The sequence below is a fragment of the Podarcis tiliguerta genome (assembly GCF_965153285.1).
Source record: "Podarcis tiliguerta genome assembly, chromosome: 8".
Lineage (NCBI taxonomy): Eukaryota > Metazoa > Chordata > Lepidosauria > Squamata > Lacertidae > Podarcis > Podarcis tiliguerta.
In genome coordinates, this window is record NC_139541.1 from 4,325,769 (window position 1) to 4,353,690 (window position 27,922).

Consider the following 27,922-nt stretch of genomic DNA (forward strand, 5'->3'; position numbering starts at 1 on the left):
CCGCAAGGGGTGGCTCCCTCCCGCCAAGCATCTGCTCTTGGCGGGTAGACTGCGCGAGGACCTAGGGGTCGAGGTAGACTGCCTCTGGGCCCGGAGGCTCCATAAGGAGAGCCTGGATGCTGGATCGGGGCCCAGCCAGATTCCCCCAAGGGAAACTCCGCAAGCAGCGTTGGAGCGCGAGAGCAACTCTTCGGAATCTCCCCTCCTGGGATCCAGACCCTGGAGGCAGAGCAGAGCCAAGTTGGGGGCCATCGGCGCTGCCTCCTGCAGAAGCGAGTTCCCCAGACCATCATCATCATATTAAATGTTTAATAGGTTATTGTATTTTAGTGTTCTGTTGGAAGCCGTCCAGAGTGGCTGGGTATAAATAATAATAATAATAATAATAATAATAATAATAATAATAATAATTTAATACAACAACAACAACAATAATAATAATAATAAATTGTGTGCTGCTCAAGGACTTTCTTTTAGGTGTCCCGAACCTTTCAACATTCAGCTTCATTGGATGCCCATGAGAAAAAGGGAGAGAAACTTTTCTCTACCTGCTTTTTACATGTTGTTTAATTTTATAAGCTTCTATCATTTCACCTCTTACTTTTTTTCTTTAATAATAATAATAATAAATTTTATTTATACCTTGCCCTCCCCGGACAGTGCCAGGCTCAGGGCAGCTTACACCAATAAAATAAAATCACATTAAAACATAATGGGAGTGCCTGATCACCTCATCTGTCTCCTGAGAAATCTCTATGTGGGACAAGAAGCTACAGTTAGAACTGGATATGGAATAACTGATTGGTTCAAAATTGGGAAAGGAGTACGACAAGGCTGTATATTGTCTCCCTGCTTATTTAACTTATATTTAATTCACCATGCGAAAGGCTGAACTGGATGAATCCCAAATTGGAATTAAGATTGCTGGAAGAAATATCAACAACCTCAGATATGCAGATGACACAACCTTGATGGCAGAAAGTGAGGAGGAATTAAAGAACCTTTTATTGAGGGTGAAAGAGGAGAGCGCAAAATATGGTCTGAAGCTCAACATCAAAAAAACGAAGATCATGGCCACTGGTCCCATCACCTCCTGGCAAATAGAAGGGGAAGAAATGGAGGCAGTGAGAGATTTTACTTTCTTGGGCTCCATGATCACTGCAGATGGTGACAGCAGCCACGAAATTAAAAGACGCCTGCTTCTTGGGAGAAAGGCGATGGCAAACCTAGACAGCATCTTAAAAAGCAGAGACATCACCTTGCCAACAAAGGTCCGTATAGTTAAAGCTATGGTTTTCCCAGTAGTGATGTATGGAAGTGAGAGCTGGACCATAAAGAAGGCTGATCACCAAAGAAGTGATGCTTTTGAATTCTGGTGCTGGAGGAGACGCTTGAGAGCCCCATGGACTGCAAGAAGATCAAACCTATCCATTCTGAAGGAAATCAGCCCTGAGTGCTCACTGGAAGGACAGATCCTGAAGCGGAGGCTCCAATACTTTGGCCACCTCATGAGAAGAGAAGACTCCCTGGAAAAGACCCTGATGTTGGGAAAGATGGAGGGCACAAGGAGAAGGGGACGACAGAGGACGAGATGGTTGGACAGTGTTCTTGAAGCTACCAGCATGAGTTTGACCAAACTGCGGGAGGCAGTAGAAGACAGGAGTGTCTGGCATGCTCTGGTCCAGGGGGGTGACGAAGAGGCGGACACGACTAAACGACTAAACAACAACAAAACATATTAGGGGGAAAAGAGAGGGAGAAAAAACCCAAACCAATTTAAAATACAAGGTTAAAATGCAATTTAAAATGCAGCCTCATTTTGAAGTAGCTGATAAATCAAGCCCATCAGGGGAGGGAAACATAAGGGTCAGACCGAGTCCAAACCAAAGGCCAGGCCGAACAGACTTTCTTCCTAGGTGAGCTGATTCATCCCTTTGGCGAATTTGGTTGCCATTTTCCAAACCCTTTCCCAGCTCGACAATCTCCTTTTTCAGATGAGGGGACCAGAACCGCACAACTATCTCCCCTGGGTTTGATGAAATGGAGAGACACACATATTGGGGACGTCTCGGTTGAACAACAACCCTATAGGGTAGGCCTGGCTAGACTGAAACTTAGCAACTAGCCCCAAGTCTCCCCTGTGAACTTGATGGCTGAATGCAGATTTGAAACTGGGTATCACCCATTCTTCTTCAGCCCCACTAGACCCCACTTCTGCATAGGATTGCAGCCCTTGGCACATTTTAAAAATTTAAAATATTTAGTGTGTGCCTGCAACTGAGATTGCTGTAATATATTAAACTACTCTGCACACTCAGTGAAAACAAGTTTGAAAAAGATGAACCATAGTGGCTATTAGTAATGTTAACTGTTGAAGGTTCTACTAATGAAACCTACTGAAATAAATGGGGAAAACTTAGTGATTTCAGAATATTCTGGGTATTCTTAGAATTTTAAGATTTATTTCCTTTGGGTGCTACTCAGAGTTTCCTTGTACTAGTTTAATTTTCTGCGCTCGTTTCATGCTGTTTTTGAAAAATGCACAATATTGGATTTTATGCTGGTCTTAATTTCATAGTCTTTTACCTTGCTTTGCATTCCTTTGTTTTGATTGTCAGTGGAAGCTGCACAGAGAGCTTATGCTACTGGATTTGCATAAAAAGTACTGTATGCATTTTGCAAATAATCAAAGAACCAGATAAACTCTGTTTTCCTCATTTGGGGGGGGGGCGAGACCCCCCTGGATCTTACTCCAAATGCAGGATTGCAGATGTCTGCTCTGAAGTCAGTCCCATTTAATTCAGCGGGGTTTATTCCCAGGTACAATGAACGCAGGCTCAGCAGGGTTAGTATTGGCAAGAGAGTGGCGAGTGTCCATTGCCATTTTCTTCACCGTTCCTTTGCATACCTGTGATTTGTTGTTGAATGCTTTGCTTCCTAAGATCTATTTCCCACCCTTCTTCTCGTCAGCGCCGCTGGTGTAGTGGTATCATGCAAGATTCCCATTCTTGCGACCCGGGTTCGATTCCCGGGCGGCGCAAAAGCATTTTGTGTAAAAAAAAACACAAAAACAAACCACCACCACAACTAATCAAAGCAATATTATTATTCAGTATTCCACTAGTTTGGCGGGGCGGGCGGAGTTGCATTTCTTTTTATTTGTAAAGGAGACGTGATGCCGGATTGGCGCGCGCGGGGCTGAGGGTTAAGCTTTCCTAAGATTTAAACCGCACCTAAGACGCACGGACTGGCTTAGAAATCTCGCGAGAGTAAGCAAGAGAAAGGCGACGAAGCTGCAAAGAGGCCGGCGGAGGATGACGTCGGGCGCGAGAGAGCGGCCGCGGTTGGCGAGGAGGCGCCAGCGCGCGTGCGCGTTTGTCGGCGGCGTCGCGGTTGCCTTCTTGCGGCGCATGCGCCTAGGGCCCTTTCCGTCGGCCGGCCCGGGCCCTCTCTTTGCCCACCAGCGCCATCTTGAGAGGCCAGCGGCGGATTTGTTGTCCGCCGCGCCGTCGTCGGGGCTCCCCGGAGGCCTCCCGCCCCGCACCCCCGCGCGGATTTGGCCTGCGGCGAGCCGGGCGCGGCTGTGACCAGGCCTGGCTGGAGGGCTGAGGAGGGAGAGGAACCGCCGCCGCCGCCGCCATGGAGGACGAAATGCCCAAGACGCTGTGAGTTGGGCCGGCAGGGAGGCTGTGAGGAGGCCTATTGTGAGGGGGAGGGGTCGAGCCACGTTGCGCCCCCTCCCTCCCTCCCGCCTGCTATCCCCTCCCCCGCTGCCTCTCTTTCTCCTTTTGTGCGGGCGAATAAAACCCTTCGGCTCCCCATAAAAACCGGGGCGGGGGGAGGCGAAGGGGGAAGCATTCGCCCCTCTTGAATTATTATTTTTTGGGGGGGCGGCCTTTGCCTTTTCTCCTCTCAGGCAGCGGGGCGAGCTTCTGTGTTGAAAATCGCTAGTATACCACAAATACTGTTAGATGGATCTTATGGGGCGAACGCAGTTGGACTCTGGTGCACAGTTCTGCTCGCCTCAACTCGAGAAAGGATGGAAAAGGGCAACCAAAATGATCAAGAGGGTGGAGCGACACCCCCCCCGCCAAGAAAGGTTGCAGCATTTGAGCCTTTTTAGCTTTGTGGCGGAAAGGAGAAGGAAAGAAGCGACAAGTTCATGAAGCCACGCGTGGCGTGGAGAAAGCGGACCGAGGGAAGTTTCCCCCCTCTCTCAACACGGAGAGCTCATGTACAGCCAGCGAAGCCTAATGTTGGCACTACGGACCTCGTTCCCGCAGGAGGCACTGAGGGCCACCAACCTAAATGGCTGTAAAAGAGCGGGACAAATTCTGGGAGGAGATGGCAATAGATGGCTATTAACCAGCCCATGCTCTGCCTCCCCAGTTGGAGGCAGCAGTGCTTCTGAATACCCATTGCTGGAAACCACAGGAAGAGAGAGTTGCTCTTTTGCTTGAATCCTGCTTGTGGGTTTCCCAAAAGAGGCATCCGGTTAGCAACTGTGAGAACAAGCTTTGGCCTGCTCTTTTATGTTAATGACTGTTAATATATATACAGTATTTTATTCTGCTGTTCTTGAAAGGAGCTCAGGGCAGCACATACGGTTCTCCCCACACAGCACACTCATTTTGTCCACAACAACCCTGTAAGGTTGGCTGGGCTCAGAGAGAGAGAGCCTGGGGTGCATGTAGTGTGACTGGCTGAAGATCGCTCAGTGAAGCTTGATGGAGTGTGTGGATTTGAACCTACATCTCCCGGTTCTAGGGTAGAATCTAGTCTCCATTTCAGATTTGAAAAAACATTTCCTTGTGAAAAACAGAACAGCTGATAGCAGTACAATGAGTGTGTGCATAGCTAGAATCCTTGCACTGGTTATTATCTCTGTAGCACCGCATGCTCCATAGGCAGGATTATAAGTCTCTGGTCCCCAGGGAACTTAAAGAAGTGACTAGAATGTCTTATAGGCCTGCCTGAGGGTTTGCAAAGAACGTATTGTTGCATATTACTCCAATCTCGTGAGTGGTGTGAGATTCTAGGGGTTCCAGACGCTTATTCAGAGTTCGTGTTTCCTTTTGGAGTGAGGAACAGCAGAGACAGTGGCAGCTTTATGCTTTATTTACGCAAATATACAACCTGAGCCTATGATGGAGGGGTTCATAGCATTAACATCCCAAGAGAGTCCTGCTTCTCCCATAGCCACAGCCTGTGGGTAGAAATTAAACATGGCTCTCTCTCAGCTGAAATCAGGCCTGGCTCTCTCTGCCTTTCCAGTTTACAGCTTTTGCATCCAGTTTCTAAGCTCACATAACTCCACTCTCAACTCTGGCCTTTTGTCTTTCTAAGAAAGAGACAGTTGAGGGAGGTAGCCCCCCCCCCCATTTCCCCTCTGGCACAGAGCCACTCCCTTTGTTCCCTTAAGGACCCATCTTTAGTGGTGCGTGCAACTTACCCACCTCCCAAAACCTCATAACACCATGGACAGCTTCATTTCTGTGCTGAATACATTGGAGGTTTTCCTTCTGATAGCCTGCTTGGTTTCCATAGTGGACACAGAGGTGGAGCATCTGAAACCCTAGAAAGCAACTGCCAGTCAGTATTGGCCAAGTATCTTCAAACTTTTAAGACCCAGGACCCACTTTTATCTCAAACATGCCTTTGGGGACCAATTTTCTTAATCTTTTACAATATATTTGCAGGGTGGCAGTGCTACTGTTGTGACCCATCTTCAATTAGGCCACAAACCACTAGGGTCCTGACACACCATTTGAAGACCTGTGGTGTAGACAGTACTGAGCTAAGTGAACCAGTGGTCTGACTATATAAGGCGCTAGCCTGTGTTCCTATGACAGAGCTCTCCATCCTCCCTTGCTAGCCCACTCCTTATTTGCATGGAATTCCATTCACCTACTTGCACTTTTTGATCTCCTGTGGCTACAGCACTAGTAAACAGACTATATTTTCTGATAGAGAGCCAGTGGATGAAGGGGGTGGAAGGCAGGAGTAAATGGAGGAAGAATGTCAGATTAAATCTGTTGCCCATAGTTAGGTTTAGGTACAGTAATTGATTTTTTACTTGCAGTTTAAATATATGCAGCAGCATTCAAAAATGATAGTGTTATCCACTTGTAGCTCTGAGTGGCAGAGGCCTCATTTTACTGCATAAGTAGAGCAGACCATCATCTTTCATCTCCCTCTCTCCAACAGTATGCAACCACCAATGGAAGGTGTTTCTTTAGTCCAAAATGTAGCTGATCAATTATTAACTGGGGCTTCCCCAATCGAATGGCAGGGAAGTGTCCCCTACTGCTTGTTTATTAATGTAATGATTTTTTCTGGGTGCCCCCACCTTTTGAGGGTGAGGCAGGTCATGGCCATGGGGGGGGGGGGCTTTTCAGTTCTGCACCATTATTGGTACACTGTCCCCAGAGTGTCAGGACCTTTTATATTTTTATTTGGTGTTATGAAATACCATATTAATTTTGCTAATTCTGTTAATCAACTATTTTATTACGCTGCCTGCTGTTTGTTTTGGTAGCTTATTCTGTTATTATAATTTGTCAGCCACTCTGGCAATAAATACTGAATGGACATATTTATATTTTCTAAATAACATGAATAATCCTTAGAGACTAACTCTGTAAAGGAGATCTGTATTACCTTCATGCTGCGGTTGTGGCTGAACTACTAGTGGCTTGTTTATTGTCTATTAACCTCTGTACTATATCAGCACTCTTCTCCACCGTCACCATTTTCTGTTTTGCAGCACTATTGCCTTCCTCAGCCCTTTGGACCGTTTGCTTGCTTGCACGGTTTCTGGACCGCTTAATATATTAAAAATATATTTAAGCATTGTACAGAAAACTGAAGTGACAACTTTATAATATTACAAAAATAGTTACGTATAAAAATGTCACATTAATATAATAGTTCCTAATATATATCAATATAATTTCATTTTCCTTCTGACACCCCCCTAACAGCCTCTTGAGCCCTCTTGACCCAGGGTCCAAAACAAACTCTTAGTTCACCCCCAAAAATCTCACAATGGGAAGAGTTCTTGGAAACAGTGGACATTGCCCTAGTCAGTCACTCTAGAGGACTTTCTTTTTATAGGCAGGCCCAAGGTGAATGGTACTTCCTCAGGCTACCAACATGGGAAAAAGAAAGTTCACCCTCTTTGAATTGTGGTTTTACATACCAGGACATAAACATTTGTTCCTTAGCAGATCTTAAAATTAGGTAAATACAACCTCAGATGAACAAAACATGACATATTAAACCATGTAATGATTTATTTAACAAAAATAAAGCCTAAATGGAGAAGCCATGTGTGAATACCCTATGATTGTAGAACCACCTTTAGCAGCAATAGCTTTAAGTACGGTAATTGTTTTCTGTATGACTTCATCAGTCACTCATCATTGTGGAGGAATTTTGGCCCACTCTTCTTTATAACGTTGCTTCAGATCATTGAGGTTTGCTGGCATTTGTCAATGCACAGCTCTCTTAAGGTCCTGCCACAGCATTTCAATTGGGTTGAGGTTTGGACTTTGACTGGGCCATTGCAACACCTTGATTATTTTCTTATTCAGCCATTCTATTGTAGAGTTGCACGACTCAGTTTCAGCCAAGCTTCAGCTGTTGGGCAGATGGCCTCACATTTGACTCTCAAATACTTTGGTATACAGTATTCATGGTCAACTCAATGACTGCTAGGCTCCCAGTTCCTGTGGCTGTAGAGCCTAACTCTTGAGTTTCTTGCAATTTCTCTGAGCATTGCACTGTCTGACCTTGGGGTGAATTTCTGGGGCATCTATTTTCCATTTTTGAATAATCTTTCTCACTGTAGAATGATGGACTTTACATTAGTGGGAGATGGCCTTATAGCCCTTCCCAGTTCCATGGGCAGAAATAATTGCTTCTCTAAGAGCACTGCTGATGTCTTTCCTCCTTGGCATTGTGTGAAAACACACCTTGGTGCTCCAGACCGGCAAACTGCTGAAACTTTGACTTTTATAGAGGTGGCCACACTTGCTGATGATCAGTTAAGCAAGTGCATTTGATTAGCAGCACCTTCTGCTACTTAGCTTCTTTATTCCTATGGAAGCAGTAAGGGTGTACTTAGTTTTTCACACATGGCTTCTCCATTTTGGTTTTATTTTTGTTAAATAAATCATGATACTGTGTAATGGCATGTGTTGTTCATCTGAGGTTCTTTTACCTAATTTTAAGACCTGTCAGGCCGCAGATGATTGTTATTATGTCCTAATATGTAAAACTACATAATTCAAAGAGGGTGTACTCCCCCCCCCCATGACTGTATGTCCCATTTCAATGGTCCTTTGCCTTACTTTTTTACACATTTTACTTTTCTCTTTTTTACCTTTGGGGGTTGTATTGAAAATAGGTTCATAATAATATCTTTCTTATGACTAGCACATTGTGAGGAAATGCAGGAACCATTGCACTGGACATTTTTGTCTTTTCTTCTTTCCAGTGGTGCTCCTTTCTGCTGGACTCTGTAGCAACAAAAGTTAAATGCCTAGGTCAAATGAAGGCCTGGTAATTACTAGAGAGACTAAAGACTAGAGAGGCAAAAATGAAATGCCTATGTTAGTAGGTATAAATAATTAAATTTTAGGATTGATCATATTGATTCTCTATGTAAAAAAAGCCTCGTTTAACTTAATATATTTGGTGGAAGCATTGATTTGGTTAAGAGAGTAATTGTATGACTGTCATGCTTATATCCAGTTTATTTAATATTAACCTAATCATTTTAAAAAGCAAAGCCATCTGTTTTGAACTGGGGGGAAAATAAACTGCTTTTATTTTTCTTAAACATTCAACACTGAAAAGAAGTTTAGGTTATATGGCAAGTATTGGCCTTCAAATAGTTGATTAATTGTGAATCCCACTTCAGGGAAAGTACAAATTACGGCATTTGAGAGAAGAGTATGTAAGTTCAAGTGTGTTGAGATCAGGATGCCAAGTGGGGGCTACAGAGTCTAGCTCATGAGCCAGTCCAGACTATGAGCCTGATGTTGGAGATCAGGGGAGCATTGAGGCTGGCATGTAGGAGCCAACTGACCCAGCTCCCACAGCACCAGCTTCCATAGAGGTCTTTCACAGGAATATCCCTCTGGACCTGAGGACCTAAGCTACTCACATAGTACCTCACCATTCCAGTGATGCAGTAGGTGGGAGACAGGAGCACAGAAGAATTGCCAGAGAGTTGGCCCTTCAGGAGACCCTGGGTTGCCAGGAGGAGAGGCAGGTTTGAAAGCAGTGGCTCAAAGTTCCCCAGAAGGTTTGCAGCTCTCTTTGGAGCAAAATGTTCACTTGGAGCTCTCCATGGTGCTGGGACTTGCCTTGCTGCTCTATTAGTGCCAGTAGGAGGCAGGGTTGAAAGCCTATTTGTGGCATTGGAGATTGTTCTGTGGGTTGGGTTCCAGCTGCAGAAGAAAGAGTTAACCATCCCTCGAATTGGGTTGAAAGCAACCTTCTGTTGGTACCATTGGAAGGTTGTTTTCAAGCCTAATTGCAATGCAGGTGGATAATCTTTGTGTAACTGGTAAGAAAAGGGTTAACCCTCCCTAGCCAAAATCCCCATAAAAATTATATCCCCTTGGACAGTTGTTTGGGGATTAAGACTGTGTGCTGGTGGGTTTACTTGGAGTGTGTGCATGTGAGAGGGTGCAATGGCCTGCTCATTATTGTTTTGGTCTCACCCACCATCAGCTTGCAGATCCAGAGAGGGTTGGCAAAGATGGAATGCAACTCTTGGTTTTCAAAACATTTTAATGCAGTTTTTCAATTTAAAATTATCAAAATGGTGAACAAAATAATATACACCAGCTTAAGTGTGCATCAGATAATAAAGCGGTGTAGGCTAATAATTCAACTCGCAAAGGCAGAATGAAAAAGAGAAAGCTTTAACTTGCCTTTTGATAAAGAAGTAAAAATGGAAATCATACCAAGTTCCTGAGGATGTTTCGGCTCTGACCTCCTTAAACTACCAGTAACCCCCACATATGGTGGAATGTTTTAGCAAAGCCTCACTGGTAGTTCTTAATTCAGGTTAGGCACATAACAGACAAGGTGGCCTCAGAGATAATCAGAACTCATACTATCTTGGTCATTAAAGCTTAAAATCAATGCTGTGATTTTGGTTCTGTAGCCACTGCTACTGTTTTAAAATAGGCTTTAGATATGAAAATTGTATTGATCCCATTAACCATTAAGACAGTGCATTTTGTACCACATGAAGATTCTGAACCATCTTCAAAGGCAGTTATGTGTTGAATACATATACAGTAGTACCTTGGGTTACATACGCTTCAGGTTACATACGCTTCAGGTTACAGACTCCACTAACCCAGAAATGGTACCTCGGGTTAAGAACTTTGCTTCAGGATGAGAACAGAAATCGTGTGGCAGCGACACGGCAGCAGCAGCGGCAGGAGGAGGAGGCCCCATTAGCTAAAGTGGTGCTTCAGGTTAAGAACAGTTTCAGGTTAAGAACGGATCTCTGGAACAAATAAAGTACATAACCAGGCAAGGGTTGATTTATGTGCATTTGATTGACCCGCGATTGCACATGTGCGCCTGGGGACAAACCCAGAAGTGATCCTAAAATGTCGCTAAAAGGGCAGCATGGAGGAGGGGCAGAATGCTTTACACAGGCCCCGCCAGCGTGTGGGGTTCCAGAACGTAACCCCCATGCAAAACAAGGATTGCCTGTTGTCTAGGGGCAACCTAAGCATAGTGGTGGATGGATCTGGCCCACCCACCCCAGGTCCCTTTTGACATGTTGATGGGGTTGACAGCTGTCAGTCATCTGACATCACATGGTTCATACTTCAAAGGAAGAATCAAGTGCACATTATTAAGTGCGCTGTCTATTTTTCTCTTCTTCCTTGGTAAGCCTGAATTGAATTTATGCCTGCTGAAAATGGGATTGCATTTGGTGCTGAATTTTAAATTTGGTCACTTGATGCTGATAGTGGTCAGGTAAACCTGGAGTCTTAGGAAGGATTTTGTGGAGGGATATAAATGGAGAAAGGGATACAAATACCTTACTTAGTTTTCTTATAAATGCACTGTGCTACTGCTCTGCAAACTTTTTTATAGCATTTGTAATTTGTGCAGCAAATATATTGAGTAATAATGTATTGTGGTTTCACCTGTTCTCAGCCTTTAGGTTTAGTAACAGTGAAAAAATCCTCCCTTGTTCTGCACACATTTTCAAGCCTGCTTCTCCCTCTTTTGTTAACTTCTGAGCATCCTGTTCTTGTGATTGAGTGCTTATTTTTGTTTTAGCTTTGGAAGGTATACCGTATTTTTTGCTCTATAAGACTCACTTTTTCCCTTCTAAAAAGTAAGGGGAAATGTGTGTGCGTCTTATGGAGCGAATGCAGGCTGCGCAGCTATCACAGAAGCCAGAACAGCAAGAGGGATTGCTGCTTTCACTGTGCAGCGATTGCTCTTGCTGTTCTGGCTTCTGAGATTCAGAATAGTTTTTTCTTGTTTTCCTCCTCCAAAATCTAGGTGCGTCTTGTGGTCTGGTATGTCTTATAGAGCGAAAAATATGGTAGTTACTTTTCTTTTATTAAGGAAGTCTGACTATGATGGTTAGTTTACTTACTACATTTCTGCCAAGGAATCCAAAGTGGTTTAAAATAGGAAAACAAATAAAATGCAGTGTGACAGAGTCCTTCAGGCTATGTGTTGCTCACACTGGTCTTTCTTAGGTAGCTCCAGGGAAGATGGGTGAGGGCTGCCCCAACAATTATCCTTGATAGTTCTGTCAGGAGCTAGTGGTATGGCCTAGACTTCCTCACTTCTCCCTTCCTTCGGGGCAAACAGGTCTTCATTGTTTGAGACTCAGAGCTCCATGGATCTAAAATTTGGATAATTTTTGCAGGTATGTGGGGAATTTGTCAAGAGATGTTACCGAAGCCCTAATTCTCCAGCTCTTCAGCCAGATTGGACCATGCAAAAATTGCAAAATGATCATGGATGTAAGTTAATGCAATGGTTATGTTCTGCACAAAAAATGTATTTTAATATAAAAATTGTGGTTTTGAGGATGCTAACAAGGTTTAGATTTCTTCCCCCAGGAGTTTCACAGGTTGTTGCCCTCCCTTTAGAAATTTCAGTAAAACAAATTAAACTGAAGGGTAACTAACAAGTAAAAGAACTAAGAAAAAAGTAGTAAGCTAAAAGTAGTTTTCAAATTACTCTGTTTCCACTAAAAATAATCAGTGTATAATTTACAAGGTCTAAAGATTCAACCCACTTTTTTAACACTTTAGGCATAAAATCTTACTTATTGCTGTGGAACACTCTTTTTCTGCTAATCCTAAACACAAAATAATAGTAATAGTACCTAGGATTGTGGACTTAAATGATGCTGCTTGCTTGGGAGATATCATAAAACAAAACACAGACATTGAGATGGCTCAGCAATGGTTTCTGATAGCTTTCCTTTCTGTGTTACACAGACAGCTGGAAATGATCCATACTGTTTTGTGGAGTTCTATGAGCATCGACATGCAGCTGCAGCTTTAGCGGCTATGAATGGACGGAAGATAATGGGTAAGGTAAGCTCTCAGGTCTAAAGGGTGAGTTGGAGCAGAAGTGTGGCTTTAGATTGTGGATGAAACCGCTTTTGTAAAAAGAAGAAGATCTAAAGGTAAACTTTTATCCTGTTGTATATAGTAGAACTTTAAATTAAAAAAAACCACACCATATAGATAAATATAAGTACAGTGAAAAGTTATCATGAAATTATTTGCATTTTGCAAATAAAATAGCTCGGCAAAGTAATAAGGGTTATTTAATACCTAATATCACTCAATTTCATTAGGGTGGGAGCATATTTTGCATTAAATATGGCAAAATAATATAAAACATAAATCAAATTTGTCAAACACACTACATTTTGAGGGTTTGTGGGTTATGTAAACATAACTTCCTTGAATATAATTTTAGCAAATATTATTTGTAGGAGGTCAAAGTGAACTGGGCAACAACCCCCAGCAGCCAGAAGAAAGATACCAGCAGTAAGTTCCTTACAATTCTTAGTAATTACTCTTTATTTGCACAAAAGTGTTTTAAATGTTAAGCAATAAGCATCATACAAATATTTGCCCTATTGTTTTGATCATTATCCTAAGATATTATTTAATGTGTTTGTGTTAATAAACTTAAGAACAAATCTAATCTTTGTCATCAGGTAGTACCGTTGTCAACACACTGCGTTCACAAGGTAATTGTATCTTCTTAAACATAAAATGAAATCTCTCAGGGGTATTCACTAACCGCCTGAAGCTATTTGGGGGGGTTGTTCTGTTGTCACAAGATTTCTCCCTCCTCTCTCAATGGATCAGGATGTGGACTGTTGCTGACTCTTAAGCCCTTTGACCCCATTAAGCTGCTACTGCTGTAAGAATTCTTTCCCTCTCTGTGAGGGTAAGATAACCAGCTTCCTCCAAGGCTGCTGGCTGTGCTGGGCCATAAGCCCCCCTTGTGGTATATCAAAATTGCTATTCCAATTGGATCATTTTCCCTTCTTCTCCTATGCAACCCAGTGTGTTGCTTCTCTACTTGTCTGGCCTTAGAACTTTAAAACTTTGGGGAAGGATTAAAGTAGACTTTCCAAGGTGGAAATGTAAAGTGTCATGTGTGCATTGAAATCAGTTAGAGGTGATGATAATTAAAATGGGCTTTATGCGAGTATGAAGAAAGTCCTTAGATATGAGATCTTTGTATCAACCAGTTCTTATGTAAATGGCTCTAACAAACTGTGAAGGGATTACTGTTTCCGTTCTGTTGCCTTCAGTCTTAGTTCACTTGCTCATGGATTTCACATACTTTGAATTCACATGGATTCACATGGTGTAAAGGCTGGGCAACCAAAACTGTTGGCTTTTCAGAAAACTGTCAAATACTTTAACATCAAACTGTTGCAATGCAAGGTATCTTTTTGACTGTTCTTCACCAAATATGAGTAAGATTGAGCTGCTTGTAATTTATATTGTCCATACTGGTTTGTGTAAATCCTACTCTGTTCTGCTCACAGAACCAGTAGACATATTTAGCTCATTATTGTTAAACTTGTGTATAATTAAGGCTAAACTCTAGCATTATTAAATAAGGCTGTAATATAACTTTTTGGCTTTGGACTAAATGGACTTAGCTCTCATGGAAGTATAGCTTCTGTTATGAATAACTACAGATATAATTTAATGAAAAATTCTAGTTATATGTAATTTTCTATAATTGCGTACTATCATGTCTGTTCATGGTTATATATTAAACCATAATGTATTTTGTTATCTGTTAGGTAAAAAGATTCTAGTTCTCATGTAGTTTCCAGATGTATGGAAATTGATACAAGATTATTTTTTTTAAAAAGCAAACCTATCCTGTATTTCCATGAGTTCTCTGCAAACTTGTACATTTCTTTTTCTTTTTCTTGGTAAGACCACTTCCATGTCTTTGTTGGAGACCTCAGCCCAGAAATTACAACTGAAGATATTAAAGCAGCTTTTGCACCATTTGGAAGAATATCGTAAGTAATGCCTTATGAAAGATAACGGGGGCAAGAATTTGATGCTAAAACTAAGGAAAATGTGCTGATTAAGAGTGTCAGTATATTTAAGGATACCTATATTCTCTAAAGAGTTGTATCTTTTTGTAGTTATTCAGAGCTATCAAACAGTTCATCTTGCTTTATTTGAATGTGAATTTTTAGACTTTGGATTTATATTTCTGTATTTTAGACTTGCAACTTAATTTTAAAAACAGTATTGATTCATTTCATTATCCAATTACTAGATAATCTAGAAGGGGTTTTCTAAGGGAAAGCTGATTTCTGGGTGACTTACACCAATGAAAAGGCATTGCATAGTCTTATAAAAGCAGCTTTAATAAATATCAGATTTCATAGAAGTTATGGCCTATAAGATTTTGGCTTTTTTGTGAAATGGGTGCTCTATTAAATAAAATAAACTAGAAATCGGCCTCCAGTATAGTTTCTCGGTTTCAGTCATTGTCTTAGTTTGGAAGGCATGTGAAAGTGTGTGTAACATACCAGGGAACCAGCTGTATTGTTTCCGTGGAGAAACTTTTTTTTAGTTTTAGGACTTGGAAGTTTGCTGTTGATAGCAATGACCAATTAGGCTGAGTTGCAAGGTAATATTTGTATATTGTAAGTACTTCATTGGTAGCATTTCCTGATAGATCTGATGTAAATCCTCATCAGTGACTGAATTATAATTGCAGCAAAGATTTCTGTATGGAGATCAGTGTAGCATGTTATGAATTACTTGTTTTAGTATGCAGGCAGACCTGCTTAAATGGAAACAAGATGTAGTGCAGGGATACATAATGTGTCCTCCAGATTTTGTTGGACTACAACTGTCCTATTGGCTATGCTGGCTGCTGGGGTTGGTGGAAGTTGGAGTCCCAATATCTGCAGGCACCATATTGGCAACCCCTGACGTAATGTATCTCTTGGACGTTTGTTCTTATCTGTCACTAATTCTTCCAAGTGTTGCTTACTGCTGTGAAGTATATCAACCAACTCTCAGAACTGGTTGGAAGGTAATCTCAAAACTGATAGCACAATGAGATTGTAGCCTCATATGTATCAGTTTCCAGAGGGGTAATCATATAAGTCTCTTGAAACAAAAGCAATTTAGAGCCTTGTGGCATCTTAGAAGATTCACGAATGTATTATGGCACAAGTGTGTTTGCACTCAAGCCAACTTTGTGAGATGCATTATTGTACATATGAGTCACATTCTATATGGCTGGTCAAAAAGGTTCCTTATAATAGCAAAAAAGGGGGGTGGGAGGGTAACTTACCCTTCCAAACCTGTTGTTAGTACCTGTGTACATGATTTGTCCTTACAACCAAGAGCTAAGGAGTGTTACCAAGCCTGGGCCAAATGAAGGGGGAATGGAATTTCTTTGTTTAAAGTTCCTCCTCCCAAGAGGCTCCCTGGTTATACCTGTGTTTGAGGTGTTGGGACACGGAGGCAGGAGCCTGAATGTATTCCTGGATTCCCTAAGGTTTGACTTAGCCTAACAGCTGCCGTGGTCACCTGGTCTGTTTCAATGTAATCAACAGCTAGAAGGGCTTGCAACTACTGCTGCAAGACTGGTAGGCCTTGGGGGTTTCCAAACACAGCAGGAACCTCAGGTTGCTGACATGTTTTGAGGAGAAGCATTGCTTCAGGGGAAGATCAGAAAAGCTGGACAATCATATAAAGAAATGTTGGTTAGTGGATATTCTTGCTAGCCTTCTTTGGAGAAGAGTTTTTGCTCAAAACATGTCTCAAACACTAAGGATCAAAAACAAGGAGGGTAAGTAAAGAAGTCCTAATCATACTCACAAACACTAAAACCTTTAAAGGGTGCTTGAGCATAGTAACTTGGAGTACTGTAGAATCAAGGCAATCGATGATAGCAGCCTTGTTCAAGGAAATAATACAGTTGATATACAAACTGTAAAAGTTATCAGTTTCACAAACCCTTTTATGAAACTCAACACTTGGCTCTCAGTACTAAAAGGTGGCCTACCCATATACCCTAGTCATCTTATTTAAGGCTACATTAAATAGTTATACTTGCTGCCTCCTAGTAGGGGCTTCAGACCATAGGAGTGAAAAGGTGGGGGCAGCTGGGTAGGAGAATCTGGAATCCTTGCTTCCAAGAAATGCCACTTCATTTGCAGAAAGGCCACATGAGGCCAGCCCACTTCTGTGTAGCATCTGCCCAGAATGTACTTCCATATTTGAGTAAGACCTGAAATTCTCTGGGTTAAAGCTGTCTGCTTATACACAAAGTGGTACAAAGTCGTTCGCAGAAGTCTTACCAGTGAAGGCCTAGGGCAGCAAAGCAAGTGCTAAATATTTTAGTCCCATGAATTTTAGTTTGGCTTAAGCATCTGTGTGACTTTGAAATCAGAGTGCTTCTGGTATGCTTAATTTGATAAAATTAAAATCCACTTTGCTTGCATTAACAAGATTCCTTCTTAAAGTTAAGAGTTCTGCTAGTATTCTGATGACATTCTACACTACATTTCTGTTGGAATAAGTCGGCAAAACACTAAGACCTTCTGGTTGGCTTCCTGCTTAGTGATGCAGCTGCATTGACTGATTGCTGTTGATCTAAGCCTAATCTGTACGGTGGAACTAATGTGTGCTGATATACTAGGAGCAGGGAAGGCAGAGTTAATACTGGGTTGAAAAAAATGCCCACAGACTCTTCCCCACCCCTCCCTCAACCCTCCAAAAATAAGTTGGCCATGAGTGAGCCAAGTTTACTGCCTTGAATTAGGCACTAAGCCTAATCAGGGAGAATGGTTTTGTGTTGGCTCACTGTCTCTCATGAGCACTTTCTTACCTCTGAAGCAGCTGCTGGGAAAGGAAGAACTGGGACTTGACATATTTTTATGGATTCACAGTGGTTTGTCACTTAGATCATTACTTTAAGCCTGTGAACTGTATCCTATCAAGTTAATCTATAGAAAACAAACGTGACACAGATCAAAGTGAAAAACCCCTCATTTTAAAAGTTTTCCAATAGTAAGTGTTCAAAGTTGTTTTTTGAATAGCTGGTTTATAATTCTAAATGTTACAAACGGTCACAACTGTTTAAAAGACAAAATATAGGCAAAAGTTTCTTTTCATTTTTAAAGCTGAGAGAAAATAATTATTTAAGTTCTTGAGTCATTTTCAAGAATGACAGTTGAGGGGTAAGTATAGAGCCACAGGTAGTGCTTTAGATTTTTCTGGACTACAACTCCCATCACCCCTGACCATTGGCCATGCTGATTGGGGCTGATGGGAGTTAGTTATCCTTGGCATAGAGCAGTGTTCCCCAACCTTGGGCCTCCAGCTGATTTTGGACTACAACTCCCATCATCCCTAGCTAGCAAGACCAGTGGTCAGGGATGATGGGAACTGTAATCCAAAAGCAGCTGGAGGTCCAAGGTTGGGGAACACTGGTATAGAGGATTCCCCCCCTTTAAGATGTGCAGAGAGAACCATCCATGTAATGATTAAAATGGCTGTTCTCAGGCAATTTGTAACATAGCCTTAACTTAGACTAATGAACTCTTTAAAGCATATGTACATTGTTAAAATTAGGTTATTTTCTATGGAGTGACATTTTTTAATTTTATTTGGGACTTTCAGTGATCTCAGCATTATTTAGCTCCCTTCATTAAATCAGGTTTCTTCATACAGGATGCAATAGTAGCGTGTGTTGAAATTCCCTTGATGACCGTCTGGCATCATACAGCCTCTTGCATTATTGCTGTATAGTGACACTAGTTACACTGCATGACTTTCTTACTATGTTTGTGTGTGTTTGTGTGTAATAAATGCCTGATTCTTGTGGGTTGGGGAGGGCAAAGTAGGCCTGTGTGTTTGAAAATGTTATTGACCATTTAGTCATGTATACAAATTGCCTGAGAAGCATATAGCTAACAGAAACAGAGTTTTCACCAGTGGGGTTTAGCTATTGTAGCTGGGTCTTTTGTCTTTTTTCACTCAATCTCAAATAATAGGGCTCTGGTTATTTTGCAGAATGTCTCTGAAGAATGGACAGCATTGCCATGGCTAACTGCAAGCTACAGTTCACAGTGGACAAACGTTGTAGTTTTTCTATTTACTTTTATAAATTTTTTACTTTATATACTTTGTAGTTTTCAATCAGTCCTGTATGATTGTTAATTACGAATGCAGTCTTTAAAAGATTATTTAATAGTGTATAGTAAAAAAGAAAAAACATGTTAGTGTTTATTTTCTTCCATAATGCAACCATTTCTGAAAATGTCAATTTCTCAAAATTTACAGCTGCCCAAGTCCAAAAAGGGGGTAACGAATTGACCTGAGAAAATTAAAGAATTCAGTTAACAGGCGACGTATGCCTTTTAATTCCTATTTTTTCATTTTTTCTATTTTCTATTTCTAATAAGTAGGTAGAATGTGTTGGCCAATAGTAAGTTTATAAATTGCATGGTTAAAGAGAGCCGTTCGCTAATATGCTAGTTAGCTACATGCCCTCAGTTATTCCTTTGAATAGCTGCTTTGACCATGCCTAGTATTTTTAACAGTATGTAAGAGCATTTTGAACTGTGAACCAACGACTGTAAAATACTTGTTTTAAAGAGCTATTGATTTTGCATGTTTACACAATTAAGTTTAATTTTTTGCTATTGTGATAAAACATTAGTAAAAGGGAGAATTGCTTTGACTATGTATTGCTGGTGCATTTAAGAAGTTCATTTTATTAAAGGAGCTGCGTGTGAGACATTTTCACTTGGATTCTGTTCTCTTTATGTTTAACTGGCCTTCTCTTTGCTTTTTAGGGATGCACGGGTTGTTAAGGACATGGCAACAGGAAAATCTAAAGGATATGGCTTTGTTTCTTTCTTCAATAAATGGGTGAGTGCATGTTGATTCTTAAGAACCCTTCTTCCAGAAATGAACATTGCCAGACTCTAATGGAGTTCTTAGAGTTCTGAACGAACTTGGCAAGTTAACTCAGAATAAGATACAGATCCTGTGCTCAGGCTTGCATTCTAAAATATAAGAATCACAAGGAAAGAGGACTGTATGGGGAAAGAAAGAGGGTGGAGTTGGGTTTGATGATGCCAGATGGGGGTTACCGGGCATCTGAATCCTGTTAGGGGCTAGTTGATCTATTCTTCCTTGGAGGGAGATGGTACCAGAGTCTTACCCTTGTTTCTGCAATCACTGATAAATTCTAATGATCTGCAAGTATTAAATAGTTATGTGCTGGTGTAACAATCAGCATACTCAGGGCAGCTTAAGATCATCCTATGAAATGGCTGAATAAGAATCTCTTTAGATGATTTCTGTTAACTGCTCTTGGGTTGTATAGGTTTTTTATTTACTTTAAAGTAAATATAAGAGCATCTTGAAGATACTTTTATTTTGTGAGCAAGATTTTTGTAAAGGGAAAACATCTTAGACTACATTTTCCACTGTCAGGACTTTTTTTTTTGTACTGTATGTAGTTCCATTAAATGGTGCATCTTTAATACATATGACACTTTTAAATCTTGCTTTTATCTTAGGAGAGCTAATTGAAAATATTCTGCCAATAATACTGAATGAAGCTTAATGAATGGCAGTGCACATTAACTTGAAATGCTAAAATAGTTGCAATTGGTATCTTTCAGTCATATCACCTTGTGGTGGTAAAAATCTACGAAAGTGATTATCAGCTCTCTATGTCTTAAATGGTTTGCAGCAGCATAACTTTCTCAAGAGCAGTGAGTTTCTGAGTTAGATCACTTGTTTCTCCGTCTAGGAGCCAGTTCATGAGCCTCTGTCCTTTTGATCTCTCTCTGGGAGGAGGTTACAGTCAGAAAACCTGAGCCTTTGTTCACCGTTTGTGGAACACATGCCCTAACGTACTGTGCTAAAAGTGTACTAAAACTGTAGTAACAGTTCACTTTTCCTGACAGCTACGATTGGTTGAGGGGAGGCAGAATTGCCACATGTTAAAACAATTGTTTGACCCATTCATATACAAAGCATGGTTGGGGGTACTCTTTACACAAATGTGGGGAAGCAGGAAAGTAAAATCTTGCCCCACCTTACATTCTGCTGCTTATAAGCAGTTTCTCCCCGAGCCTTGCTTTGATACCAGCCACCCAGGGAGAAAACTGCTGGAAGTGTAGTAAGGTAAGGCAAAGGAACTGAGAGTGGGGAGCTTTGCTTACACACCCCCATGCTCCTTTTTATGTGGAGAGTAGACCAACTTAACCCCATTATATATGTGAGTAGACTAAATCGAAGTAGCATATATGCAGTTGCCCCGCATGTGTAATCTGGCCCTAAATGGCCATGGCCATGCAGGGAGCTGCAGGTTCTTGGAGCGCAATAGGAAAATTCACACAATGAGTACGATTTGGGTTGGGAGTCTAATTGTAGTCTTTCAGAATTTGATAGCTGATTACCTGTGAATGATAGAGCTTCATATCTTTATACCTGCAAGTTGATATTTTTTATATTAAAATGGCACTGACTTAGGTTACTTCACTACAATGGATCCACACTGAATAAAACTTCAGATCCAGCCCATTTTTCTGGTTGTTGGAGGCACCTTTTGTCTCTCTTTTCATTTGCCATTTAGCATTCATTTGCATAATGAAGTACTTGGAGCATCTGGAGAAAATTTATGGACAAAAGGGCTATTTACAGAACAGCCTTTTGTAAGCTGCCTTTGTATTTGGAGGGGTTTTTTTTTTTTTTTTTTTTTTGCAAATTTAAAGAGACCACATATAATTGTTGATCTGATTCTTTTGCAGCCTTTGTGTAGTAAAGTGATTCTGTAATTGAAACAAATATTTTTCTATAAATTAGCATTGTTAGTAGTTTCCTTTCTTACAGAGCTGCTTTCTGAAAGTTTTGCTTTCTCTGTAGGACGCAGAAAATGCGATTCAGCAGATGGGGGGACAGTGGCTTGGTGGAAGACAAATCAGGACAAACTGGGCAACACGTAAACCTCCAGCTCCAAAGAGTACATATGAGTGTGAGTATTTTAGCTTCCAAAACACACATGGGGATATTTCCTCTCCAGCCTAGAATAAGCTTTTAGAACTGACAGGCTAGGGCTAGAGCTAGCCAGTATATTTAATTGATGTGCTGCCTCCCATTAGGTGGTGAGTTTGATGCTCTGTATAGAATTTTGTTTGGGTGGAACACCTTACAAGCAGGGTTCGATTGTCAATTGTTCAGGGACAGGAGCCCTGGCCACATAGAATTGTAAGCCTTTGGGGCAGAATGTGGCTCTAAATTGAAACAGTAATTATATATTGTAAAGCATAAGCCATGGTAGTTGCGGGGAATGGACAGCCAATTCTTTCTACAAATGTTTGGTTTTTTTATTTGTGGGCAAATTAGAGACTTGTGTAACCTTTTTTTTCCTAAACAGCAAACGCCAAACAACTATCCTATGATGATGTTGTGAATCAGTCCAGTCCAAGCAACTGCACAGTGTACTGTGGAGGTGTTACTTCAGGGCTAACAGGTATGGCACCTCATGAGTTTTTAGTAGCCTTAGGAAGTTGTCCCTAGCTCCATATCCTGACATCCTTATTTCTGTCTTCTGATTTGCAGAACAGCTGATGCGCCAGACATTTTCTCCATTTGGGCAAATAATGGAAATTCGGGTCTTCCCAGATAAAGGATACTCCTTTGTACGGTATGAAACTGTTTGTCTTTCCTGTGCGTTTTTTAGCAAGCCCACGCCACAGTGTACAGTTTAAAGTATTGCAATCCCTTTTTGAAACTGTGACTTAAAGTGTACTCCTTCCAGTGCCCTGCCATTCATGTTGATTATTTCTAAGAAACAGGAACCTGCAATCATTCACATAAAACTTTCATTTGCGTGTCTTGGGGCTGTTGGGTGTTTTGCACCTGATTTTAACATCACAGCTGCTACTCAGATGTTCTTTTTTCAGTATTCTGACTCCTAATACAGCGGCTTAATGGATGATGGTGGCCACCTTCATTCTCTTTCTGGAAGGCATTGCCTTGCACAAAGACCAAAGCCTTGCTCCTGCTATGCCATGATTGCTGAGCAGCCCAATGTATCAGGCCTGCAATTTTCCCTGGAGCCCTCACAAGTTTCTTGACTTACATGTTGAATTTATATCCTGCCCTTCCTCCCCAAAGATGTGCCCCCCCCCATGGCCTTGTGCATTTGTCATACATTGTGAAGGATCTACACACGGTGGGCTTGCAATATTGGATAGATTATCCCTTGAAATGAATTGTTGGATGGGTTTTTGGTGAGAGGGATTTGTATTACTTGGTTGTTTGATGGGGTTTTGTATTATTGATTAATTTTCTCAAATGGTTACAGGTTCAATTCTCATGAAAGCGCTGCACATGCAATTGTTTCAGTCAATGGCACAACTATAGAAGGACATGTTGTGAAATGTTACTGGGGCAAAGAAACACCAGATATGATAAATCCAATCCAACAGGTAAGCGTCTACCCAAAAAAAAAGGGGGATTTTTTTTCCTCCCCCCCAAAAATTCTGGTAGGTTTCTTCATTCTAAATAGTTAGACCACAAATCCCTTTACTGGTTGTTCATTTCATTTATATGCATCATTTCCCACATGTTGCTTAACATGGGATCCAACTGTAAAACATACACAAATAATAGGGGCTGGAGGTGTAAAAGGTCATTAGAAAATGTGTTGATCTTTCTTCAGTTATTGTGCTCTCTTTGCTGTGGAACTCTTGGAATAAAAGTATAAATTTAAGAGGATTTAAGGAAAATAATCTTAGGGTTAACCACAGACCTAGCAACACATCCTAAGGCGTGTGTACTGTTGCTATAGCACTGACACAAACTTTGGGGGGGGGGGTTGGAAAATGGGGAGTGGAGGTGGCATGCTGTATAGAAATAAGTGGGAGAGTGCCGAATCTTGGTGCCTCAGTTACCTAATTTAGCTTTTGTGGTCCAAGCCCCTGCTTGTGCTGCAGAGGTACCCAAGCACAAGCTAGAGTTATAAATGTATTTTTGTAGGCAGCAGAAGTTATGATGGCATAATAAGAGCTTGCTAGATCAGGTCCGTGGCCCATCTAGTCCAGCATCCTCTTCTCAAAGTGGCCTCCCAGATGCACATGGGAAACCAGGAAACCGGATTTGAGCACAGGAGCCTTTTCCCCTCCTGTGGTTTCCAGCAACTGGTATTCAGAACTGTAGGAGGCAAAGCATAGCCATCAGGGCTAGTAGCCATCGATAGGCACCTACTCAGTGAATTTGTCTAATCCTCTTTAAAAGCTGTTCAAATTGATGGCCATCACTACCTCCTGCAGGAGCGAGTTCCACAGTTTAACCGCGCTGCCTGAAAATTTAGCTGCTTAGCTTTCTTACAATTGTTTTCCCATAAGAGGGCCAGAAATTAATGGTAGAGAACATATTTTGCATCTGTAAGATCCCCGATTTATTTTCTGTTACCTCTGACACTGGCTTTGCCTGAGGCCAAGGTCAGAGCAGAGGAGCCACTGATATACCACTGGTCTGACTGAGTTTGAGTTTCATATGGAACAAATAACAAATTCTTCAGCTCCCCAGCATGGTATGATTTAATTATTTAATGTTGTGAAATACAGTCCATACATGTCTTTGGAATGAGCTTTGTTGTACGAACTAAAACACTTTTGTGTTTGTGATTACATGAGCTTTAGGATGCAAAAGGCAAAGGGGCATGTGGCAGTGTAACTGAAAACCGTCCACCTTTGTGTGTCTTCCCTGTACCAATGTACTAACTTTGTTTAATTTGAACTTTTTCAGCAGAATCAAGTGGGATACCCACCGCCTTATGGGCAGTGGGGTCAGTGGTATGGAAATGCGCAGCAGATTGGCCAGTACATGCCTAATGGCTGGCAGGTCCCTGCGTATGGAATGTATGGACAAGCATGGAATCAGGGATTCAAGTAAGTGTTTGCTGTTTGGTACCAAGGAATCTTTTTCAGAACGATTATAACTGCGCCGTCATGAAACAAGGCTTTAATTCTGAAACTTCCCATATGGACCATATTATGTTGGATTCTGAAACAGGCCAGTGGACTTGCAGTTCTGTGTCCTTTCTAAGCAAATTATAGACCCTTTTGATCCACATTGATGTGTGTAGAATGATAGAAGTCAGTGGTCACTCAAACTAATCTATCTTCATATATATTAGAAATTATTTTGTACATTGTTTATTTGGTGCAGAAAGTGGGAATGAATTTCTGAAGGCATCCTGTGTGGTTTAATTTTGTGGGCCTGCACTGGTGGTGGTGGATAAAGTGATAGAATATTTGGTTTGACATTCACTGTTGTCTTGATTCCAGTTCATTATGTCTGTGTAAACTTTCTAAGCTTTATTTCATTTCCTTTTTCATTCAGTCAGACACAGTCTTCTGCAGCATGGATGGGTGCAAATTACGGTGTGCCGCCCCCGCCCCCACCGCCGCCGCCCCCACCCCAGGGGCAAAATGGAAGCGTTCTAACTAGTCAAACTGGATATCGAATGGCAGGTTTTGAAACACAGTGAGAGGAACTGAGAAAGACTCTGGAATAGAACAACTGGTGGCTTTGAGGCTATATATGGAGCATTGTAAAACCCTTTGTTTACTTAAAAAAAAACCTATCCAATCAAGTCAGTGCAAAAGTCAGAAAACAGTATTTATTTTTAATCATGAAACTATGTTGTCCACATTTTTTTTAAAACACACACACACAGGAAATACTAGATGCTGGATATCTGCCAACTTTTGCCTTCTTTTCCTCTTTTGAGATGTGTTTCTTAAGATCCTTGTTTGAAACACAACTAATGCAGGGATTTCTGCCACTTTTAGATTGGGGCAGAATATTGCACAATATCAAACTTTTTTCCACTGAAGTAGTGTGCAGTTCTAGTTGCATTCCTAGTATGACTGAAAATGTATATGAAAAGTTGTACAAAAACAAAACACGCCAAAACTGTGTGAGTTCTGAAGGTTTATTGTGATCTTCAGCTTGTGCACAATTCTGTTCTAAAGAGAGCCTATTGTATAAAGTGTCCCATCTCCTCACTTTTGTTATACTGGGGTTTCAAATATAACTTATTGGTTTACATTATTTTGTATCTAGACATTTTTCAAAAAGTGATTTTTGCCTTACTGTCAGCTGTTAAATTATTAAATGGGGGTGGCGGTGGGAAGTGGTGGTTGGCAGCAGTAGTTGTTCAGAGCTCTCCAACGGATCCAACTCCTCCTGTTGTTAGACGTGAGAAGGTGCCTGGGAAATCCCTGTTGGGTTTGTGCAAAGATCTTCACCGATGAACTTCAACCCAGTTTCAGATATTATTAAAAATGTGACACATTCTAATGAACCAGCTTTTCTAAATCTCTCAGTTTTTACATTTACATGTATCCTATACCATGTAAACTATTTTAGCAAATTAATATTTTTCACAAAAGTTGGTCAGCTTTTGTATGTCTCCTTCTTTGAAAGGGTAAAAGGCAGAGAGGTCTATGTGACTTAATGAGTATGATTCTAAACTTTGGCTTTTTGCATGTGAATATCAAATACATTATTAGATTTTGAATACACCAGTCATGCTCTCATTTTTCGAATATGTAGAGAATACATTGGTCTTAGCAACTTCTTACTCAAGTGGAGTTAATTTGACTTGATTTAGCATGTACAGGTAGAGCTCTGATTACTTGTAGCATTGTGCGGATCAGGCCAGGAGTATGAGGAATGCTCCGGTTAAGCCTGAAGGACCAGCTGGATTAAGCATTTTTAATTGTTCAGAGGCCAAAAAAAACCTTGCTATCCTACCTCCTTGACTTAGCCTTCAGAGAGTGCAAAAAAAGAAAGCTACCCCTAGGTGTAATATTTATTTATCCCAGTTAATGTCTGGGCCCATGGAGGTGTATGCTTTTTATTCTGCATTGGTTGTAGTGGAGCAATGTATCAAGGGATTATTGAGTTTATGATATATGGAAATAAGCGACCCTATGATAGAGGGTTGGCTTTGGAGATGTTAAAATCCTATTTGTCTTGATTTCAACCCCTCACATTTGGGGAGTGTTCCATGATTTGCTGGGTGTGAATGGTGTTCTAAAATTTGAAAGTTTGCTACGAATATAATTTGCAGTGGGAGGGGGTAGAGGAAAAGGCAAAGGAAAACTTATGGTGACTCTTGAGAAACTCTTGTCCCTGACTCTGTTTAACAACTGGAATTCTGTAAAGGAAGCAGAACCAGATGGCTTGAGTTCAGTGAAACCTGGCTGTAAAAAACAACAATCAGAAACCAATTTTTACCCTGAAAGCAGGGTCTGGCCCCCCATATGTTTAAAAAAGTGAAGTATACTGAAAAGACAGCTTTAACTCATAGACCACTCTTATTTCTGCCTCCTTGCTGCCTTTTAAACTTGCATAAACATATCTTTAGAATTATTTTTACCACCTCTGCCTGTACAATTCTTTCAAAAGAGGACAGGAATAGGTTTGAGGTGAGTTTGGTGCCGCACTGGAATTTCTATGTGTGTATTTTCAGCAATAGAACTGCCCAGGTTTAGTTGTCTTAAATAAAATTCCTGTCATTGGAACTGTCTGAGATACTGTTACCTAGTTTAAAAAACACACAAACAAGGCTTTTAATATTATGTCAGTGCTGGTTGCTTTTCCCCTACTCTCCGTTTGGGCACCCAGGAAAGACATGAATTTCAGGTTGTTTTTGTTGAGCATAATTAAAGGCTTAAAATTCTCAAGTTCCTCAGACTTAGAAATGCTTTTAGAAAAATGAATGGATGAGGCCCTTCCAGTTATACAATTATTACTGCTAAGCTACTTCTGACTAGGATTTTTCATACTTTTCTGGAGGTCACTTCTGCTACATAAGCCACACTAAAAACTAGTTGCTTACCAAATGTCAGCCTCTTCTGCTGTAACTTCTCCAGTGGTCCTACAAAAAAATGTAGGCGAAGCATTTGAGCCTATTTCTTTCTCTCACTATTGCCCTTTTCCTCCTTGTTTTTAGGTTAAGCAGCCTTTCAGTTTTAAAAGGGAGTCTTCTTAAAATACGGTAAATGTAAAGGAGAGTAATGCCCCGTACAGATAACAAAGAAGGATAAAGCTGCCTGGGGTATTGTTTTTGGGTTATTTTGTTTTTAAAAGTAGCAGCCCATTTTTGTCTCTGTATGAACATTGAAAGCTTCGTTTGAACTAATGTATTTTGATACTTGTGTTTAGAAGTTCAAGAACTTCACTCCAGAAGCCGTGACTTTTGAAAGCCATTAAGATGTTAATAAAAGATGTGAGCTTGCGTATTTCATCCTTAACCTTTTGTTTACTTTACTGCTCAGATATTCTAG

General features: G+C 41.1%; 1 protein-coding gene and 1 long non-coding RNA gene across 10 annotated transcripts in view; one reads left to right on the forward strand and one right to left on the reverse strand.

Annotated features, from left to right (window-relative positions):
• LOC310683944 overlaps positions 1-27,922 on the reverse strand; it is a 255,003-nt gene that overhangs the window by 74,474 nt on the left and 152,607 nt on the right. The gene's annotated exons all lie outside the window — the stretch shown is intronic.
• On the forward strand, positions 3,285-27,889 carry TIA1 (TIA1 cytotoxic granule associated RNA binding protein). 9 transcript variants are annotated; one of them, XR_014514533.1, is made up of 14 exons: positions 3,322-3,665; positions 11,930-12,026; positions 12,510-12,608; positions 13,016-13,070; positions 13,244-13,276; positions 14,494-14,581; positions 18,879-18,946; positions 19,394-19,469; positions 21,480-21,588; positions 21,991-22,086; positions 22,176-22,260; positions 22,924-23,047; positions 24,369-24,511; positions 24,966-27,889. XR_014514533.1 is itself a non-coding variant. In XM_083454149.1 (13 exons), exons 1-13 carry the CDS (start codon positions 3,640-3,642, stop codon positions 25,111-25,113), a joined length of 1,179 nt encoding a protein of 392 aa, XP_083310275.1. In that variant the 5' UTR covers positions 3,325-3,639; the 3' UTR covers positions 25,114-27,889. The 9 variants fall into 9 exon arrangements, 6 of the variants coding, with proteins under 6 accessions (XP_083310277.1, XP_083310278.1, XP_083310275.1 ...); XR_014514534.1 differs by having other exon boundaries at positions 3,325-3,665; positions 18,609-18,946; XR_014514535.1 differs by having other exon boundaries at positions 3,325-3,665; positions 24,372-24,511.